Here is a 22,151-nt window from a genome sequence, read left to right on the forward strand (position 1 = left end):
TGAAGCATCTTAGTATAGCATATCTTCTATTATTGTTACTTTACAATCTTTAATCACAAAAAATTATTAAAACCAACACTTGAAACTTCCACTTATATGATGGAATTTTTCAGAACCAAATAATTTGCACTACATAATGACCTGACTAGTATTTAAAAAGAACTATTTTGAACAGATTTAAAGGGAGTATTTCAAGACATTAAAAGAAAGAATACAAAAATTCACAAAGGTTAGTGTGCAGGTGATGCCCAAATAACAACTACTTATTGAGACAGTTTGGGTTATTACATTATTCCAGTTTTATTCTACAGAAATCTAGAATAAATTTGTTTAGATCCCATGGCAAAAATCACAGCACAATTCTTTATTGACTGCTTTGGAAATTGCTGAATTACAGCTCTCTTGCTCGTATATTTTCACGATATGCTTCAAGGCAAGATGCTAATTTGAAAAGTTTAAATTTCTGACTGGAAATATATTTCTACTACACTTAAAGAAAACAGATGTTATAATAGCTAAAATAAACTATTTTTCACATTCATATATTCTGTGCTAATGTTCCCTATATTTGATACCTCACATTGAAGTTCTGCAGAACTTCACCAGTTCCACTGCAACCATGGAGATCAAAGATCATGAGCTACCTGAACAACACTTCGCTTACAGATCATAAAAACTCACAGAAAACAAATAATATCCATCCTGTGTGACATACAATTATTACCTGAAGAAAAAAAACCTCAACAATGACTATGAAATGTGAGCATACTAATTTGTAACTAAAGGAGCTGTAAACAAAGTGGCTTGAAATTATACTAAAGATTTTTCAGATATCTTATCTAATAGTAATATTGCCATCTCAGAACTCCTACTTGCACTGCACACAAATTTACCGGCTTCCAGGTACAGACTAGACTTGATGTAAAACATATACGTATAATAACATGGAAATAATTTAAATATCCAGCAAAGGGAAGGCAGGAACAGGACAAGAGCAATAGGCAAACACAAAATCTAGGAAAAAAGAAGAAACAAACAGGTATGTGTATATACAGAATCACAGAACGGTTTAGGCTAGAAGGGACCTGAAGGAGTTCTCTGGTCCAACCCCTGCTCAGGCCAAGGCTAGTGCTAGGCCAAGGTGCTCAAGGTCTTTGCCACTCAAGCCCCAAATCTCCAAGGATGGAGATCCCGCAACTGTTCTAAGTGTCTGTTCCGGTGTTTTACCATCAGCATGAGGAATTCTTTTCCTTAGATTGAACTGGAACTTCCCTTACTCTAACATGTGTCACCTCTCATCCTTTCACTGACTGCATCTGAGAAAAGCCTTGCTTCATCTTCTCCGTGACCACCCATTAGGCAGCTGAGAATGGCAATTAGTTCCCCCCCCAGCCTCTTCTTCAAGAAAAACAAACTGAGCTCTTGCAGCCTTTTCTCACACACAGTATATGCATCAATGCAAATATTTAAATTCTGCAATTTGAACGCACTGCAAGAGTTGGCAGAGTTAGTCAGCAGGAAGTGACATGGTGCCTCAGAACTCAAGTTAAACTACATCCAAATAAAAGAAGAAAATTCCAGGGCATCTGCTAACTATACAATTTATTCTTATTAAAAATAAAAGAGCAAATGGTAGTCACATAGAAAATACCTGCATCACAATAACCACATAATCTAAGTATATACCTTTCATTAATGAGTACAGAATGGAAAAAATAGCATCCTAAATATGCTAGAGAGTTCATTATGAATTCAAGGATTATTTAGAGACCTTTCAGAAGGCATGTCAGCACTTAATAGAAAACAGGATCTCATGAAGAATTAATCAGGATACTGACATGAAGACGATTTAGCAGTTAAATTAAAGGATGTCCTTTTACACAGCACTGTCCAGTGCAACCTGAAATAACCTGGCCAATGAAATTTTATACTACTTATCCTGATGTACTGGACCAGTGAGTCAAGAAACAATAATTCTTCTTTGTGCAGCAGTTTGCTAACCCTGGATTTTTGCATTCAGCATTAAACAGCACGTTATCAGAGATCTACTGAGAACACAAATAAAATGAAAGAAAAAGAAACAAAAACCCAACACAATAAAAAAAATAGAAGTGGGGGGCACTGAGCAAAAAACTGAACTCACTGCAGTATAGTCTACAAAAGTTCAAATACCATGATCAAAGAGAAGAATAAATTCACCTGGCATTCAAAAGTACAAAAAAAGGGAGAGAATGAAGAAAAACATAATCAGGCAGAAATTCAAGATGGGAAATTAAAAAAAAAAAAAATTCTAAGAACAAACTTTAAAAGATAATTTTCTACCCACTTGTATTAGTTTTTATATCAGTTCCTTCCTTGACTTTTTTAAACTCAGGTTACACCTTTTTAAAATTCCCTTTTAAATAAGCTGCCCACAATTACATTTTAAAAAGACTTTTGGTTATAGGTGGGGAAAGATAGCCATTAGAGGGAATACAACAAATCCTCCCCACGACCAAAGAGATCGTTTTGCTACTAAAACAGTAATTTCAATACTAACTCAAAAATGCTATTACATCAGCAGCTACCACGTCACGCTCAGAAGTAGAACATCCAGTCATTGCTAATCAGACTATGTAGAAGAGAATTGCTGCAAAGTCAGAATGCTGGTTCAGTATGCTTGGACGCTGCTTGTTTTCTAGCTTTGATTACTGACACAATCTACAAAATAACTAAAAGCATATTAAAAAGCACCAAAGTAAAAGAACAAGGGAAAATGATCAACCAAAGGAGAGAAGAAAAAATTAAAAACCAAAACACAAACAAAAACAAGAGAAACAATTAAACAAACAAAGCATGTATGGTAGTATTTTAAAATACATTAATAAATCAATGTGACAGTCTTTTAATGAAATTAACGCTAGCATGGAACCAAATAAACATCATGCAATTTAATGCAATTAACTAAATTAAGATTCTGTATTTTTAAGCAAATGACCAAGTCTATCATGAAATTTTTAATTTCCTATTTAGTATGTCTCTAAAATTCTTTCATAAGGCACTAACACAAATCAATTTTTACATAAAACTTCCCTCATCAAGAAAAACAATTTTATTGGATTCTACACATAATTAGAAATAACAAAGTAGCCACTAGACTAGCTGTGACTAGCTGTTAGAAATAAAGGTTAAAGATTGCTTTTCAAAGTAAAATATAAGTAAAAATTTGGGGAATACAAAGTTTAGGGAACTTTAATATCTGCTACTCCATTCATCAAATTCTCTCAGTGTAAAGTTGAGAGTTGGCCAATTTCAAATTCCTGCAATAAGGCAGTTGAATTCACTATAATTTTTGTACGATTTCCTTGGGAATACATGTGATTTCTTTGCTCAGACTAAGATGCTTCAACACATTAATTCTATTTCTTCTTCACAGAGACTACAAGTATGGTAAAGAGAAGTGGGGAAAAAGAATCACAACCACGAAAAGAAATTTGAGTTAAATTAGAGCAATGTCCCACAATGCGAAATCCATAACAAAACAAACCTGAAGTTTGCAAAACAAAGTATATTCAAACCGTAAGCAACATGAGATCTATACACATGCATTATGAGATCTATACACATGCATTATTCATGCCACAGATGTACTAAGAGGACCTATCATTTCTGTTGTTAAATAAATTATGAGTTATTAAAGCAATTATAATACAAGATCATGGAACTGGCTTAAGGCCAAATTAAATACATCACTTGGTGATAGAAAAGCTCTGGACTTTTAGAAGCATCTCATGTGTATGTGATGTCAGTTTTACTCTTTTCCCGTGCCAGCACCAGCATTGTCAAGTACATCAAAACCAGTTACAGTAAAACTTCAGTAACAAAATTTGTGGGCAGCCTCCAACTTTGACTGTTAGCAACCCTTCTATGTTATCAACTTGACTGTGCCCGGTTGACTTGTAGGCACATTTAGGACATATTTTCTTCATTCTACGTCTCAACACATCTGAGCAGAATCAGCGAAATTTTGCATTCACTACAACAGGTAACATGAAAGTAATTTTATATTTTTAGGGAAGTGAGGTTCCCAAAGAAGTCTAGCTCCATCACAAACTCCAAAAAATGCAAACTTACCTTCCATGATCTGGGTATTTAAGCATAATAATTCCTGTTCTTTTTTCCCCTCTTGGCATTCCCCTCTGCAAGTCCAACTGTTCAATAACAACCTCAGCAGTAAGATGAAAACCCCCTGTTTAGATATATCCCAATGATCCCCTGATTTAGCCCCTAGTTTTTGCATAACCCTTAAGGGATATGAGAAAAAATCCTTCCAGTTATTTATTATCATTGAATTAGAAAACATGACTGTTTTTACCTTTCTTTGTAGAAGTTTAAGCCGTTACACATCTATTAAGCTGTTAGGCATCTGAACAACAGAGCAACACAAGAACTAATGCATTTTTACAATATTTATTTATTTCCTATTCTGATAAAATAAGCAAAACCTCAACTATGGATATATTGTGTTTATATTACCCCTTTAAAAAGCCTGCCTACTCTCTAGTTAATTAAAGTTACATTTCAAAACCATATTAACTTTTCATAGCTAACTGGCATCCATACTTCAACAGCTGACATGATAGCTGGAAGTCGCATTCATTTTTTTATCAGTTTTCCTTGCAAGGGTCGTTACTGGGTATTTTATAAAAAGAAACAACATGTATGACACTGTAAGCCTCCTCTTATTAGTTAATAAAAAGCATAACTGCTATGAAAATATTGCCTATCTCTTTTATTAGAAAAACAATTAAATCCAGTTCCCCAGACACAACACTTCACAGGAGGTATGATGCCAGCAAGCATTACATTTTACTAAATCTTTAAAAGGGTCATTAATCTTTCAGTCATGGATCTCAGACACTTAAGTCTAACAGCAAAAAGCAGAAGCAAACATGCAGCGCTCTCTTTCTCTCATTGTAGTGATAGAAACATAGTAAACTCTTTAAGAGGACAAGAGCTAAAATTAGCCAAAGAAAAATCTATTTAATACACTTTCATCGCTCTGATTTTACAGAATCTCATTAGCGTAAATATTTTCATTGTTACACTGAATCAGCTGAGACATTTCAAGGCAAGTGCAGAACTCCGTGCATAGTGCTCCTACTTTACAATGACTTTTATACTCACCTACACATTAAGTCTTCAGTGAATATATTATCCCTTTCATCTATTCAACAGTATAGTTCAGATACTACGTGACTAAGGGACATTAAAAAAAACTAAAAAGCAGACTAAATTTACTTGAATTCATGTGCTTCTGTGTCAAGTTCACTTAAAACAGAGAGCATTAATAAAGAAATGGTAGCCAATCCATATAGCCTTTTGTACCCTGCTGTCACAGAAAGTAACCCATCATATATATATGCAGGAAACAAACCTCTTTGTCCCTGCACTTGCTTTTCCTTATCTGAAGATACGGAAGATTAGGGATTTGTGAATTTGTGAACATGATAGCAAAGATTTTCATCCTTAACACTAGAGACAAAAAAAAAAAAAACAAAACCAAAAACAACCAACTTAAAATCTTCAGGTGACAATAATTCGATTATATTATTACATTAAATCGCAACATGACCAAGCACGTTAGAAAGGTACTGCTTACTGCCTCTCCCTATTTTAGATCATATCCCTACTCTGAGCATTCCAACCTTTCAGAATTCAAAATCAATACAAGAAGTGCCCGAAACATGGGAGCAAGCACTCCTAACCTATGAAAATGACCACCGGACATACGATTTAATGATCCGTATTCAATGCAATACAGCATCCACTTCCAAGGACCATCCTTTTCACTTTAAAATAAGTCAGTACTAAATAAACGGCGAGGACTGGACGGTCGGGGGTGGCTACAGTACTGAGATGAACCTGGCAGGCACTGGCTGAGCTCAGCCCCATCCTCAGTCACCTCTAACCGAGCCCCTCACACGCCGTCGGTCCGTTTCAGGCCCGGGGGCGACGGCTCTCCCCTCGGCTCGGCAGCCAGCCCGCGGCACGGCTCCAAGCCCGTCCCTCGCAGTACCGGCACCCGCTTTACGCGTCCGGCGGCACGAAGCGCCGCCAGCCCCTCGGAAAGCCCGGGGGAGAGCCGAGGCCGCCGCGCGCAGCCCTGGCTGCCCGCGGCGGCCGTTAACGGCACCAACGGCTGCCGCGCGAGGAGCCGGCGGGAGGGAGCGGCCGCCCGCGGGAAGGGGGGGGGGGGAACACGCCGCCGCCCGCCGGGGGAACGGGCACCGGCCGCCGCTGCGCGCCTCCCGGGGCGGACGGGCCGGCGAAGAGGCACCGGAACGGCTCGGCGCGGAGCGAGGCAGGGCGGGCAGAGACGCCCGCAGACGAGGTGGGGTGAGGCGGACCGAGGACGGGAGGGAGCCAGCCGCAGACCGAGCGGGGACACCCAAGGGCAGGGACGGGCGCAAGGACGCGGGGCGGGAGGGAGGCACTGAGGCGGGGGCACCCCGGGAGGCGCCGAGGGCTCTCGGCGCGCCCCTTACCTGGCAGGAGGTGCCGGTGACCCCCGCGGGGCAGGCGCAGCTGTAGGCGGCCGGCGGCTGGGGCAGGAGCAGCTGGAGACGGCGGGGCGCGGCGGGGCCCCGGGCCGGCACGGGCGAGCAGGTGCCGTTGTTGCGGCAGGGCTGGCTGAGGCAGGGGTCCCGGCCGAGGGGCGCGACGGTGGCCGGCCCGGGAAGGCAGGCGCGGCGCTGGGCCAGGGCGAGCAGCAGCAGCGGGAGGAGAAGCGGGGCGGCTCGGGGCATGGCGGCGGGGCGTCCGGGCGCGGGTGCCGCTCCGCTGCGGGCACCGGCGAGGAGAGAAGGAGGGGATGGAGGCGGCGGCCGCCCGGCTGCTCCCTACCCCCGTTCCCCGGGCAACGTGCGGGCGGGGACTGGGCGGGGAGGAGCCGGCCGCCGCGCCGCCAAGCGCCCGGCAGGGGGCAGCCGCCCGCCCGCCCGCAGCGCGGCCGCGGCCCCGGCCCCGGCGGGAGGCGGCGGCCGGCCGCGCCGCGCCCCGGCCCGGGCTGGGGCAGCCGGCCTGGGCGTGCAACGGGCTGGGGGGCAGGCTCCGGAGGGCGGCAAGGCTGCCGTTACTTCGACCCTAGAGCCGAGGCTGAGCTCGGAGCGGAGCGGACGGGGCTGCGCCCGCGCCCCATCTCCCCCGGGCGGGGGAACGGCGGCCGGGCTGCCCCGAGCTGCTCCCCCGGGCACGCCGGTTTAGAAGGGGAGCGGCGCGTTAATAAACTGCCCGATAGGCGTTGCTGACCTGTCGGTGCCGCCGGTTGGCGCGACGGCTGTAAAGGACAACGCAGCAGCCGTCGGCTCCTCAGCGCGGGGCGGGGGCGAGCGCTGCCCTGGGTTAGGCACCCACCCTGAAAGAGAAACTGCTTGCTCGGGACGATTCACCGTTTGCTTCTTACTTACTGTTTCACAGGTGTCATCTGCCGATAATTAACACGTTAAAGTTCTGTCGAGACGAAAGTAGAGGCAGAGGGAAAGCATAAAAATGAATCCTGTCATTTCTCATATTGCAAAAAAAGCCGCGTGTTTTCTCAGTTGAGGTTATGTACGGGTGATTTTTAAAAATCGATTTCTATTTTGCTAGTCTTTCAGGGATTATTTTTTTTACTGCCTCTGATTAGAACTAAGATAGATGGTCTGCAAATCAGTTAAGGGACAGCAGGAAGATAATCCACATTCTCTGGCCTTCTCTTCATTTGCTTCTGCAAAAGTGAAGTATTCGAATCTCTCCTAACTAACGACTTCTCACATCGCTATCATAGGATACAGGAGGATTACTGGCAGCAACATGCTACAGTTTTCATAAACCTTCACACTTCACGTACGGCTGAAGCCTGTATCATAGCAGAAATAATTAGCGATGCAGATTGAACTGAGAACTCATCAAGGTTTCCAGCAGCCTGAACACGATACTCGATCCCCGGCACCCAGGCTGGAGTGAACTGTCACTGCTCCTCCATCCATCACCCCAGGAACCCCCTTCCCCCCCGTCCCCCTGCGGCGGCCAGTTCGGTGCCGCACCGGCTCCCTCTGCTGGGGCTGCGTCCCGAGCACTGGAATGACCCCTTCCTTCAAAATGATCTCATTTACTTTACCCCGGCCCCCGACAACGGTGGGTTCTGACGTTTACCATAGCCTATAGGCACTGTGGTAATACAAATTTAAAAAAAAAAAAAAAACAAACAAACTTAATTCAAATATATATAACTAAGTTGTTTCTTTATTTTACAACTATCTTCTCCTTAAGGTTACTTTTTCTACCAATATTTGTTCATCAGAGCCCTTCACATGCTGAGACAGAAAACCTGCTGTGTTTACCAGACCAGTTCATCATCATCTTTTCTTTACTAGTTATTATCAAATGCTGTATCTTGGTGAAATCCAGGAACTGGGAAGATATTCTCACACTCTGAAACTGAAATACTACTTACTGTTCTTTAAGCACGGGTTTTGCATCAACCAATTTTGCAACCGTAAGGAACATTCTTGTTAATTTGCTAAGCCTGTTCATAAGAATGTTGTAGAAAGCAATGCCAAAGGCCTCACCCATGTCAAGTTATAATAACTGTTTTTTCATTCTATTCCCTTCACAAGATCTGTTGCCTTGTTCTACAAGAAAATAATTTCATTTGACATGATTTGTTTTTGATAAGTCCACAGAGCCTACTACTTGTCTCCTTGTTATCTTCCAAGCACTCTGAAATAACTTGTATATGGATCCCAGGTTGCTGCGGCATGTGATGTCAAAGCAGCTGGGCTGCAATCCTCTCTGTCTTCCTTCTCAATAAAAAGGTTTGTCCTTGTACTGGTTTTGGCTGGGAGAGAGTTAATTTTCTTCACAATAGCTAGTATGGGGCTATGTTTTGGATTCATGCTGAAAACACTGTTGATAACACAGGGGTATTTTTGTTATTATTGAGCAGTGCTCACACAGAGCCAACGCATTTTTTGCTTCTCTCTGCGAGCAGGCTGGGGGCACAAGGAGTCAGGAGGGGACACAGCTGGGACAGCTGACCCCGACTGACCCAAGGGATGGTCCAGACCATATGGCATTATGCTCAGCATATAGAGCTGGGGGAAGAAGAAGGAAGGAGGGGACGTTTGGAGTGATGGCGTTTGTCTTCCCAAGTAACTGTTAGGGGTGACGGAGCCCTGCTTTCCTGGAGATGGCTGAACACCTGCCTGCCCATGGGAAGCGGTGAATGAATTCCTTGTTTCAGTTTGCTTGTGTGCACAGCTTTTGCTTTACCTATTAAACCGTCTTTATCTCATCCCATGAGTTTTCTCGCTTTTACCCTTCTGATTTTCTCCCCCATCCCACTGCAGGGCAGGGGGGTGAGCAAGCGGCTGCATGGTGCTTAGCTGCTAGCTGGGGTTAAGCCATGACAGTCCTTTTCCAATCTCCTACAACTTCACCCTTCCACACAGGACATGAGAGATAATTAATAACTATAGCTTTGGCCAGTTCTCTAAACATCTTATAGAACTAGACAATCTGAAAAGACATTCTGGTCTCTAACCTGACCCATCTTTCTTTTCGCTCAAGCTCTTCTGGCTGATGCGAATTGTGTTGACCAGCTGACAGACCTTCATAACAAATAGGATACCTGAATAGACCGGTTATGTAGTGCCCCTATTTCTTAATTGTTCTTGGTACGCCCAAAGGGTTCAGTAATTCTGATGGAACTGTGATCTATATCTGAGGCTTTTCAGTAGTAAGATAATATAGATAAGTATTGGAAAAGATGGTTTCAAGACTGACAGCTAGATCAGATAATGAATTCTGTTGATGTAGTAGCATGGTATTTGCAGAAGAGATCAACTTTAAAAATAAGCTAGTCAACCAACAGAGCAGGACATAACACAGTGTTCTGAGTCACACAGGACATAAATATATCACATGTGTTTCCTTAGCATTTTACAAAATATATAAGCAATGTTTGCATTATAATTGCCATTTTCATAAGGAAATATTTAACTGTACAACAGAAAATATTATGCTTACTTAATTAGCTAGTGATTTTCTAAAATGCTGTATCTTTTTATACATTTTAATGTTCCAATATGCATAGTTTAAATAATTTTATAGTCAGCTTTCCATAAACAAATTACTAATCTTAGTATTCAATAAGGATTCGAGCTTTCTGCCTCATTTACACTTGCTAGAATTTGAACTGTAGTACCAGTCTAATAGTTTATTATTGTGGCTTAGATAAGCTACATTACAGCTTAACTATTTATTTTGATGAAGAAGTACTCATCCTCTACTGGCCTGAAGGAGATTTTGCAGAGATTTTTTTTTATCTGTTCTGATTAAATATTTAATGAGAAAAAAAAAATATCTATGATTTCCTAAGAGGAAGTTATATACTTTAAATGTCTTCCATAACAACAATGATCTTTTTTCTAAATATTGATGAATTCTTTTAAAACCACTAACTATTGGTTACATTTTTCTTTATTAGTAGAGGAGTTAATTCAGATGAGAGAGTTACTGTGTTGAGCCTTTTCTGAAAAGTGTCTGGACTGTGGTTCTTTTGTTTCATGTTTGGGGTCAGGCTGCAATCATGTCTTTTTGATACTGGTTTGCAGAGTGCAGAATTGCCATTTTCCTCATCTCTCCCTCAGCTTGTGCCTGCTTTAAATCATCTCAGGAGTTTCACTTCCAATCTACCAAAAGGACTGGGGTTTTAATTTCATTTGAGAAACTTCAGAAGGGTCCCACTCATGCAACTGGAGTCAGATTTCTGAAATTGCCCATCATGTTCCCAATCCCATATCCAACAGCTGCCAAAATTAAAGGTAAATCCTTTTGAAAATCATTGCCACAATCACTGAAACTATTACTGTTTGTTTCATAAGGCTTAAAATGCATTTATTCAAAATGTTTTGTAGGTATATTGAACTTTCTTTTTCCAAGCACATAGTTTCTATTCCAGCAAATTCTATTAATATAAAACTGTTTGAATGATCCACACCTCAATTTATCAAAATACTGAAGTACACATTTACACATGTAAGAAGCCCACGGAATTCAGTAAGAATACTGGCCTCAGAAGTTGCATGCTCAGGTGCTTCACATTGGAACTTATTTTGGCTGATCTTCATGGGTTTGAGGGGGCAGATTTTGGCTACAGGAGAAGGTTAGTTTAAGGCTCTGAACAGAGACAAAATTTAAAAAAAATATATATATAGTTCACTGCTGTAGGTGGATGAGAGGAAAATGTTGTTTATTTTCATATGCACCTAAATAATTACTATTTTTCTTTTATCTTAACGAAGACTGGCAAACACCCTGCTCCCAGACAATGTGTATGGATTTATCTTCTTTCCTCCCCAGTTTTTGCATTTGTATTTATTTTACTTTTCTCCACTTTATTAAGCTGTTTGAAGCTTGCATGGTTTTTTTTGGTTTGCTAACTTTGATATAGGAAACTGATGATAATCATGCTGATTTGTTTACCACTGTCAACAGTGAAACTATATGTTGTTATTTAATGTCTGTTGTTTGGGTGATCTGTGGCACATACAAGTAGAGAGGTGTTGAAAGTATCAAGAGAGAGCTGCCAGCATGGGTACAGAAATATTCATCATTGTGGGAATCATAAAATCTTGGGAATCATAAATCATGTTTTAAGACAAAATCCACAGAGCAGAAATTAAACTCTTTTATTGGGGAGCACGAAACCACTGTGCTGTGAAAAGCCATGATGCCTGTTTTATCGGTGGCAGACAGACAATTCAGGAGTAGCAGTATTTCCCACATCTTCACCTATTTGTTTGGCTCACAGGAACTTTTATCATCCTGGTTATTTTTTATATATAATTTTTAGAACAATGGAATAAAATTAATCCATACCTCTACACAGTATAGTTGTTTCACAAACAAAATGACTGTCAGCTGTTTAAGATCTTCCTCTAAAAGTTGCCAGAAAAATTGTCTCAATAGCTACTCCACCTTTCACCAAAAAGCTATACACATAATTTGCAAGTAGACACTTTTGCAGCAAAGATGTGCTTTTTATACTCTAATAATGTTTTTAATCACCATGCTGTGTGACACTACAGCAAATATTACTGTACTTCATGAAATGAGAAATTCATCTTACAAAAAGACTGATCTGAACCCACCTTTAAGCAAACAAAACTACGCCGGGTAAAATCTTGCATGTTTATACTAAGTTTGAATCAACTTCTAAGGAGCTTGTTTGAAAAGTCTCTAACACCACAAAACAAGCATTGCAGCTAACACAGCCATAGCTTAAGATGTTTAAATCCTATGATGTAGATACAACAAAATAATTAAGAAAGAATGTATAGGTTTTGCCATTCACAGTCTTCCACTCTATCCTTAAGCCATGACTGAGGCTTTCAAATAATAATTTGATGTGACTACAATTTCTATAGAGATAAAAAATAATTTATAATGTATCATTCATACAGACAGTAATTTTTAGTCAAAGAAACAGAGCAAGTGCAAAGCACAGAATCTTAAATAATGTCAGAATTATCTTAAATCTTTATCTTAGAATTTACATAGATGCTTCAGCAATTCAAATGATATGCTTAATATGACAGCTATCAGAACAAGTATTTGACCATGAGAACTTGAAGGAAGTACTATATCTCAAGAAGAACTATTTTTATAACCAGTAAGTAAATTACTTTTTATTTCTATGAATTTCAAGGTGCATATGGCAAAGGACATGACATCTATATTCTGGTTGACTGGAAAACCTTACATATTAGAAGCTGTACAGAGGAAAAGAGAAGGATAAATAAAATATCAATAGACATTTTACCTGGGGGAGGGGGGGAAGGGAGAGAAGTCATAAGGTAATCTAGTGAGAGGTTTTAAGGCTTAATGTTTCTCTTTGTTATTCTTCCTGAGCAGTAAACAAAAAGGTGATGCTTTTGTCTGGTTTGTGGTCACAAAAGGGCCAGCACCTGAGATTCTCAAGGCAGCAGCCAGCAGTAAAAATATCCTAAATAGAAAACTGCTTTTATTGTTTTAATCTCAACACAAAATTTCACAGCAAATACAAAACTGAATTTATGTGTTTTGGTATTTTTTTCCTTCATGACATTATTCTTTCAAACCTCCTTTTTTCAGGTATTCATTTCTTATCAAGTTATTCAATTTATTATTGCTCAGTAATATCACCCTCACTAGATTTGAAATTCACAGATAAATGTCACCTTCTTTCTATGTTCTCTTGCACATCATTTGCAAGTAGTAGATTATGGCTCAGTCCAACCTTGGTTTTTTTCAATTTCATTCTCTCCCTAAGCATTTCTTTCAAATAAGAGATATATACAGGTACTTTAGTAAATGTGGATCCACAAAATACCTTCACTCCTTTATAGGTTCAATCTTCAGGCTCCCAGTTAACTTACTCAGTGCTGATCATGACTCACCACCTCCTCACCGCCCTCCACTGAGGTGGGGAAGTGATATTATCCCAATTTTACAGCTTAAGCTCCAGCCCAGATCCTAAACTATTTAGATACCTAACCAACAAGTTGCATTCTTGTCTAACCTCCTACAGAAAGCCAGTGGTAAGTAGAAAACTCACCCTATAGCTCTGAACTACTGACTTACGCAATCATAAATCTTGCTATAGAAAACAATTAGGCTGTAAATTCTGTAAAAAAAAATCAGATTAAATGTCATATATGCATTATTCATGGGAAAACAATGAAGCCAGTATGACAAGCACTTATACTGAAAAAAGGGGCACTATGCAATATACATGTTGTTAACATCAATTGAAAGTTAGGGAAAAGGAGACTTGACATAATCAAGGTATCAGTGCCATTTGCAGAGCGAATGGACATGTACTGGCATTCCACATAGTCAACGGTCAGTGTTAATGATAGCTTGTTATATATTGTATCCACTGTTTCTTAAAACCTTTTGAAAACAAAATGGTAATATTTTAAGACAGTTCTAGGGCAATTTTCATTAGGCCTCCCACAGAGAACCTCTCTCATTTATTTTATGTCAAGACTAGAAATATGCATAGTTTACAGTATCCAGTCTTTATTTGAAGACCGCAAGGAATAAAGACCAGGTATATTTTTCTCAAGAATTTAAAACGTAATTTTAATCTGAATTAATCTAGTTTTATCAGTCACCCATTGGATCTAGTTTTACTTTTTTCTCACCGACTAAGGAGCTACATGCTATCAGAGTCATTTACGTAGCATTTTTACTTCTGTAGGTGATTCTACACTAAGATCAAGCCATTTGTTAACATGCTTTTAGATGAACTGAACATCTTTTGGTCACTGTATTTATTAAGACTAATGTGCTATAGCTCACACGGACATTTCATGGCAATAAAAGTTAAATACTCACCATTTCTCCTTGTATAATCACTGCAAATACATTTTCTTCATGCAGTCATCTCCCATGAACATTTATTGGTTTCTGAGAAAACAGGCAATATGTTTAGCTTACTGTGGACCTGTAAAAACTTCATAGGGAATAGGCCAAAAGATTACATGGGCTTTTCCTTATACCATACAAATCTTGAGAAATAAATGCCAGACTGTGTAAATGTCACATGCATATAAGTTACAATAAACAAACAAATATAATACATGATGTGAAATGTATTACTAATGCAAATATAAATATAAAGAGTCTTTATTGCTTTCAGTAATCATAGCAGGATAGGTACTGCTCTGAATGTCTTGGGACTTGGGAACACAAAATATAGGCATCCTTAATCTGTGCCTTGGTACTAGAATCATTCAGTCTTTGAGATAATCAGAGAGAAAGTGGCTTAGGATGTATCACACCCCAATTCAAAAATCTTAGGGAGTGACTTCAATATGCCGACCTGGCTTCTGTCAGGCTGGCAGATCCTGTATAACACACTAGTGGGTGGAATTACTCCCTTTACTTTTAGTTCTGGGTGAATAAATTATATATTAATATTTTATGTTTCTGAAATAACTACCAAAAATTATAGAAATCTACAGTACTAAAAACATTACATAGCTTACTTTCATCTTTATGGCTACACACAAGACATTTTTGTACTAACACAGCAGTGACAAGTACTATCCTACTGCCTAGTACAAAAACAGAGCAACAGCAGATTTTTTATTTTTTCTTAATGTCTTCTTGCTTACCTCCATGAGTGGCTATAAAGTTCATGCTCTTACATGGTTTAATGAGTCAATAATTCAAAATAGGAAATGCAGAATCATTCATTTATATTCCACATTCAGCTTTACCTCTTTTTTCTTTCTTTTTTTTTTTTTTTTTGGATTTAAAGTGGTTTTGTGTTTATTAACTACAAGGAAAGAAAGTATACTTACAGAATTCTCCAGAGTAGAGAGGCACATACTGAAGTCCCCAGCACATAGGTTTTTGTTCAAGTAATGAGAAATCTAAGTCATAAAAACTTTGCATGCTATCTCAAAGATATATGTCTAGTTATCTCAACATCTAGCACACGCACTTTTGGTATGTGCTACAGTGTTACAAATGACCTTTATCAGGCAAGCAGGAACTTTTGCATTAGGTGGTACCTCTGTAAATGAAGCTTTTGCTTTTGGGAGGATGGCTGGTTAGTTTTGCAGAAGACAGTGTCAAGGTGTTGATCACTTTAAAGCAAACTGTTCCTTTCCTCAGTGTTTATAAATTCTGCAAAAAAAATGGCATAATTACGAAAAAAGAGGAACAGAGTTAATGATATCAGCAAGTTTACTGAAGTTTTTAAATAAAGGTGTGTAAACTGTGAACTTGAAAACCAAAGTGCTCTCTTTGATTGCATATAGAGCAAGGGATAAATCTTATGGCATCTGGTTTTCCACTGTCACATGAGTTTTCTACTCTTCATAGCCAGAAAGGCAAGATATTAAGTACTACTTAACAAAAAAGCATATGACAGAAATAATCTGTGTCATCTGTTTGACAGCTTCAACTATGCGCATAGGTGCTGTAGCTCGGTCTCTCTGACAAACACCACACTGTTTTTCTAAACAGCAGTACAGCACATACCCATGCTGTGTACCACATAGCAGCAAATGGAAGATATCTAATCCCTGTTAGATTAGCTCTAGAGGAGAAAGTCATACACTTAAAGCTCCAACAAATGAAAAATGAGGCAAGCTCTGAAGAAATGTGCTTAACTTGAATTTGCCAGTAAATTTCATAAATGGCCTTGGCCAACTAAGAAGAGGACATCACACAGAGCAATTTTACTATAAAAACTGAATGAAAGGTACAGATTTGCCCTTTGGAAAGCTGTTCTGCTGATATTGTGTAATACAAAGTGAACATAGTCTAGATTTCTTAACACCTTTTAAAACTATATAACCATAACATGAAGTTTAAAAGACATTATTACATAGTTCTATATGTTATTCTGATCTTTGCATTGATTCAGGTGTGAACATATGCATTTTCATGATTAAGAATCAAACAGGTAGGCCTCCTAAAGGAAGTAACAGAAAGAGCCATAATATCGTTGATAAAAATATTTATATTGACAACTAAGTAACAGGAATTGCCTAGTTCCATTTGACAATTATTAAAAAGCTAAAATTATTGCTATTAATTTATTTCCCTTAGATAACAATCAAATTTAATAACTAACTTTTTTTTCCTTTTCTCACAAAGGATTAAAAGTAAATCCCTGGCAGCTGGTAATTTTTTGCTCATATTTCCAGATTGGGTAACAGTTCTGCGATACTCTACTTGCAACCACGTTCTGTTTAGTGCTGTACATAGAAAGGACAAAAAAAGCTCTCCACTATAAAAAGCTTACCACTAAAGCACAAGAGAGGGCAAAGCCAGGCATTACAGAAAGACAACACAGCACAAAGGACAGTGTCAGACAGTATCAACCGTCACAACAAGCCATAAGCATAGACGGCAATTGTCATTTATCATGATCATTTCTGCGGTAAACATTATGGCAAAGAAACTTTTTAAAGATTAATTTTAAGGTGTCTGAGGTAACCTGAGAATATGTACAGGTGTGCGATAAAGAACAGGAGAGGGAACAAAGGTGCTTTTATGGAGCACTGAAAGACAAGAACTTTATATTTACTGTGGTGGAGAAAAGGGAGCTATGGGATACACATGGAGAGAAGAGATGGTTGACAAAAGCAAAGCAATAGACAAAGTGGTCTGCGTATCTGTCCTTTGAATGGGAATAAGCAAAGCAAAGTTGTCTTTACTAGTAAAAAAATGAAAGCGTAAACAAAAATGCCAGTTATATGATGGATATGATATATCCATTGAAAGATATATGTGGATAAGAGAGGACCTGTTAAGCAGAAAGCATCAGCACATTCAGATCCAGTATGGATGTAAGAATCTATTTTTGAGTTTGAGGCCAGACTGACAGGGAAGATGGTTGTATTTAAAAAAAAAAAGCTAAAGCTCTAAAGCCCTTGCAAGAATGATTAAAAGCCTTATTTTGGACTTACAGATATCTTACAGATATTAAACATCTGGACATTGGTGGTGTTACATCAAGACTGGAATTTGGTCAGAAATAGTCTGATCCAGCACAGAGGAATAAAACCTTTAAATCATTAATATGAAGGTAGCAGTTGAACACGTTTGAATGCAAGATTACTGAAAAAATAAGCTGTGAAAGGAGAAAAACAGGAAACCAAGAATGGGGATGGCAATTGTAACATATAATGTATGTAGCAACAATAACAAGGATAACAGAAGATGAAAAGTAACGTATAGCTATATAAAGTTGGTACCATACAGTCTCCCCCTATTTTATTACTAATACTGCTTCCACATTCAAGTTGAAGGATTTGTTGTAAAGCTGTCCACTCTGTCTACCTAATACAACTTCTCTTGTACATTACTTACACTCTTACTTTTCAGAGAGGTAAATATATCTAAGAGATCAACGCTGCTAGAGAAGAGGCAGATAGCTGCTGAGTTAGTGTCAGCCTCATTAGGTCATGAAGCCATATGTTCCTCCTATAACATGCTGTCTTTCTAGCTTTAACTCCCATCATTGTTTTTTCATTGTCATTCCTAAGACAGATGTTTTTCTATGAAACTGTATTAACAAAGATTGCTTGGTGCATCCATAAATACCTCTAACAAAATAATTGATACACAAAGTGAAATCCTACTTGATCTCAACTAATCAGTAGCTTCTTGCTACACGTTTTTCTGTTTACACTGTTACGGACATGGAGGATCTATATCAACCCAAAATCAGGCATCCCACAGTTGTCAAAAACAATTTCAAATTTTACTGGCAGCTACAATGTACAATGGTCTCAAAAAAAGGGGCATCTGATATCAAACTGCATCTTATTGTCTGTTCTTTTGCCCATACATTTCATAGGATCAAGGCTAAATTAATCTGTTGTAAACGGCACAGCGAGCTTTCGGTAGAAAATGTATTTTGCAAGTACATATTACTAAAAATTTGCAAATACACAGTAAAGCACAAGGTTAATTATATAACATGATCATAAACATCTTGAGCATCACCATGGACATACACAGCACTGCTGTGGTCACTCATGTATGGGTACTCATTTTTCAAATTCCACGTGTGGGATGGGAGTAGAACTTTTTCCTGTCTTTTGCATTTCACACTCCTTATTCTACCTGATCTTTCAATTTTTAGGCAGTTTTCAGGATGTTGTTTTTGGTTAATACCTGTAAGAACTGTTCTTTCTAGAAAATCCTGTATAGAATTATGGCATCTCTCCATAATTGCTGTCAAATCATGTTAACTACTTACTCTGGAAGAAATTGCAAATGACTAGCCACCTGCTAGGACAGAGATGAACAAAGACATAACAGCTTTTGAACGCAGGTAAATGCCACTTCACTCAATATTAAAAACAGGAATAAGATGCCAGAAAAACTTTTGAAAGTTGAAACCCATTTAAGAAAAGTAGAAATAATTAAGGCCTGTAATTGTCAGTCAGTTGAAGTGGAGTTCTCTGAAGGGGAGATTACTCATAATCCACAGCTGTAATAAAGACCCTTCTCATTTCTATTCATTTTATTGGAAAATTTAGAAAACCTTTCTCTCTGCATATAAATTTCTCCCATTGAACTTATTTGAATTGATAGAACTGATGTAGCACAAAACAGCACAAGACTATTTAAGATGCATATCAACTTTTTGTGATTCTCAGTCATTAGTAAATGCCTGCATGCAGTTTTGATTTTAAATTCTACAGATAGCTAATTTTAGAAATGCAACATGTTTTAGTAAAACAGATTTATCCAGTTGGGTCATGAAAAGCCCAGAGAGACCGCACAATCTGTTCCATGGGGATATGAAGCAAAGGGGAATAATCCCTTCCCTGGATCTACCAGCTGTGCTCCTGTTAATGCAGCGCAGGATGCTGTTGCCTTCGTTGGCTCCCAGGGCACACTGCTGACCTGTGTTCAGCCCTTTTCAGCAGAGCTGCTCTCCAGCCAGTTTCTCCCTTTACCTCTCATTTCTGGTCTAGCAGAAGCAGCTGATAGTGCTGGCCATAAATTGGAAATTACCAGTCTTAGAACTCACATGTTACTAAAGATGGGGATAATTTTACTGTTTGATAACCATTTTAAAGCAGGTTTTTTTGAATAGCATTTATACTTTTATTGTTCCAGAACAAGGCTTGCTCCTTCACATACCAAGGAAATGTCAAAACTGTGGGAAACCTTTCCGAATGATTAGTAACATCAATACTTTCAGTAAATTAAGCATGCCAAGCTACAAAATGAAGGCATAAAGATTAAATACTGCCATTTGTTTGAGAAGCATAGCACAGACTATGGGAAATACTGGCTTCAGGAAAAAAATAATCAGGTAGGAAGTTTTCATTGTTTAGCCAATGCCTCAACGGTATTGATACATAGAAGTAATAATCTGCGGAAAAAAAGGTTGGAAGAGGCTAGGAAATAAAGTGCCACGTCCTAGATTGGCTAACTATTTCTGGATCACTGCTTGCATCGCCTGCCTGCCGAAGAGGCTTCTGCATACAAGTAGTCCTAAGGACAGAAGAACTGCAGACAGGCCTATATTTAGCCTAGAATACCTTGGATAGCAGCTAAAGGAAGACTAAAGCCATATACGTGATATTTGCCCTAAATATTGTTTCCCATCATTTGTAGCTCAGGGGCCTCCTAAACCAGACAAAATTTCACTAAATTCTGTTTTTACTCCTGTGACCCATTTCACTAACTCACTACAAAGCATCAGTGAAGGTTGCTGTCTTCCCTGAAAGCATAGGTTTTACTTTACCAAAGATCTATGAAATGTATCCTGATACTATCAGAAAAAGTTACACTAAATAGTCTCAAATATTAAACCTCATCCATTATATGAAACAGCCACAAGATGCCACAGGAATAAAGAACCAAACAATGGGAGGACAGGCAAAGTGATGAAGCAGGAGTCCATAATGTCTAGCTCTTAAGTTAAATGCCACAAAAATATAATTGAATACAGTTAGCCATTTGCCACAATTTCTGCTGCTAATTTGTTGTAGTAGTTTTCCATACTAGGGCAAAAGTCTAAAAAATCCCCTATTCTCCCTTCCTGTAGGATCCCACTATCCAGGACAGTTAAAAGCAGGTAGCAGCCAAGAGTGGTCTACAGACAGCTCATGAAGTCTCCTATCTTTTCTCTCTACCTTTCCCTCAGTTGTATAGTTGGGAAGTAATTTGGGAAATAGCTGTAGAGATGGGATAACTGCTTTATTTTTAAGTATCTCCATAGCATCAGTCTGCCTTGGCTTTCAGTACGTAAAAATACCTTGTGTTTAAGCTTACCTTTGCAAAGGGAAACCTCCTCCTTCCATCTCTCCCCTGTTCTCAGACAACAGGGTAGGGTGGTTGTTGTCTCACATTTTCCCGGAGGCTCATCTACCTCTGTCTTTAATAGGGTCTTGATGATAGCCACAGTCTAATACTAAAGGAGGGGGAACAGGACAGAGACAGACAGGACCAAAAAAAAAACCCCCAAAACTCCCACAAACACCACCCCCCCAATACACTTGTTGCTTTATCCCAACATGCTGCTTACAGCTTGAACTGGGCAGCTTCCTTCTTAACTACAGGAAGATGTCACCAGAGTTAGGAATTTCCCTCCCTCTTTTTTTTTGGGGGGGGGGGCGCAGGGGAAGGGGGTGCACACTTTCATCTCTGCTATTACTCCTTTTAGGGTGGTGTGGTTTTTTTGGTTTGGATTTTTTTTGGCTTGAGATTCCCCCCCCCCTTTTTTTTTTTCCTTTTTCTTCTCTTTCCTCTTTGAACCAGGTTTCCAGAAGTTGCTGCCAAACTAATCTAGAGCTATCAGGAACTTTCATCTAGTGCCTTGAAAATATTGGATATATCATCACCATTTCCCCTCTGCTTAATTCTCCTGTTTACAGTTCAAGATTTCATGACTCCCCAGATACACACAGCAAAAGAAGAGACCCAAGACCTGTCCCTCCTCCACCCCCAAAGCAGCTTGAGTTGGATCAATACATGCATGTTTCAATCCCAGGAGACAAGGACATAGTACTCCCCTAAAGGCATCTTCTACCCCAGCCCACTAAAGCAGTTACTCCTTGAACCATTCACTGTTAGTCACAGGCAGCAGAGCTAGGAAATTTGTTTATCTGCTGTATAAACATGCATTAATGTTCTGTTAAAATGTGTGTGACAGTGCAGTTTATGCTGGTGCACTGGGGTGGAGGTGACAACTACTACTCTTGGAGCAACCAGCTACACTCATCTGAGAAAAGCTATTAAAAACACAATGCATTGGGAGAGATAACAGCAAGTTGAGAGCGTGCAGCTGTGAAATTCCTGCAAGATCACAGAAAGAGATCACATGGCTTTGAGGTTTTCCAGTTCAGGCTATCAAGAGACTGGGAAAGTAAAGTACAAGACAAACAAAACAAGCCCTGAAAGGGCTCAACTACCAGTAAGATTTTGCCTCACTTCCAAACTTATTCTCATCCATCTCAGCAAAGCTTTTTATTTTTCTCCATTCTGCCACCAACTTTAGCTACAAAAAAGCATTTTCGCTTGGGGGAGGCACATTCACATTAAAAACAAAGCATTATCCCTTAAGTCAGGTAGACTAATGTCCTGTTAGAAAGCCC

The 22,151-nt window shown here is 39.4% G+C and overlaps 1 protein-coding gene and 1 long non-coding RNA gene across 2 annotated transcripts in view; both read right to left on the reverse strand.

The window, feature by feature from the left end:
- The window catches only part of DNER (delta/notch like EGF repeat containing), a 137,177-nt gene extending 130,275 nt beyond the window's left edge, over positions 1-6,902 (reverse strand). The window contains exon 1 of the mRNA XM_069792181.1: positions 6,528-6,902. Within this exon, the coding sequence (XP_069648282.1) occupies positions 6,528-6,788 (261 nt within the window). The 5' untranslated portion in view covers positions 6,789-6,902. The remainder of the gene's footprint in view (positions 1-6,527) is intronic.
- Positions 6,903-14,123: 7,221 nt separating this feature from the next.
- On the reverse strand, positions 14,124-21,138 carry LOC138686850 (uncharacterized). Its single transcript, XR_011326171.1, has 3 exons — positions 20,830-21,138; positions 15,591-15,705; positions 14,124-14,478 (listed from the first exon to the last, which is right to left on the reverse strand). It is a non-coding gene; the product is annotated as an uncharacterized lncRNA (long non-coding RNA).
- Positions 21,139-22,151: the final 1,013 nt, after the last annotated feature.

The sequence above is a fragment of the Haliaeetus albicilla genome, chromosome 9 (assembly GCF_947461875.1).
Source record: "Haliaeetus albicilla chromosome 9, bHalAlb1.1, whole genome shotgun sequence".
In the NCBI taxonomy this organism is placed as follows: Eukaryota; Metazoa; Chordata; class Aves; order Accipitriformes; family Accipitridae; genus Haliaeetus; species Haliaeetus albicilla.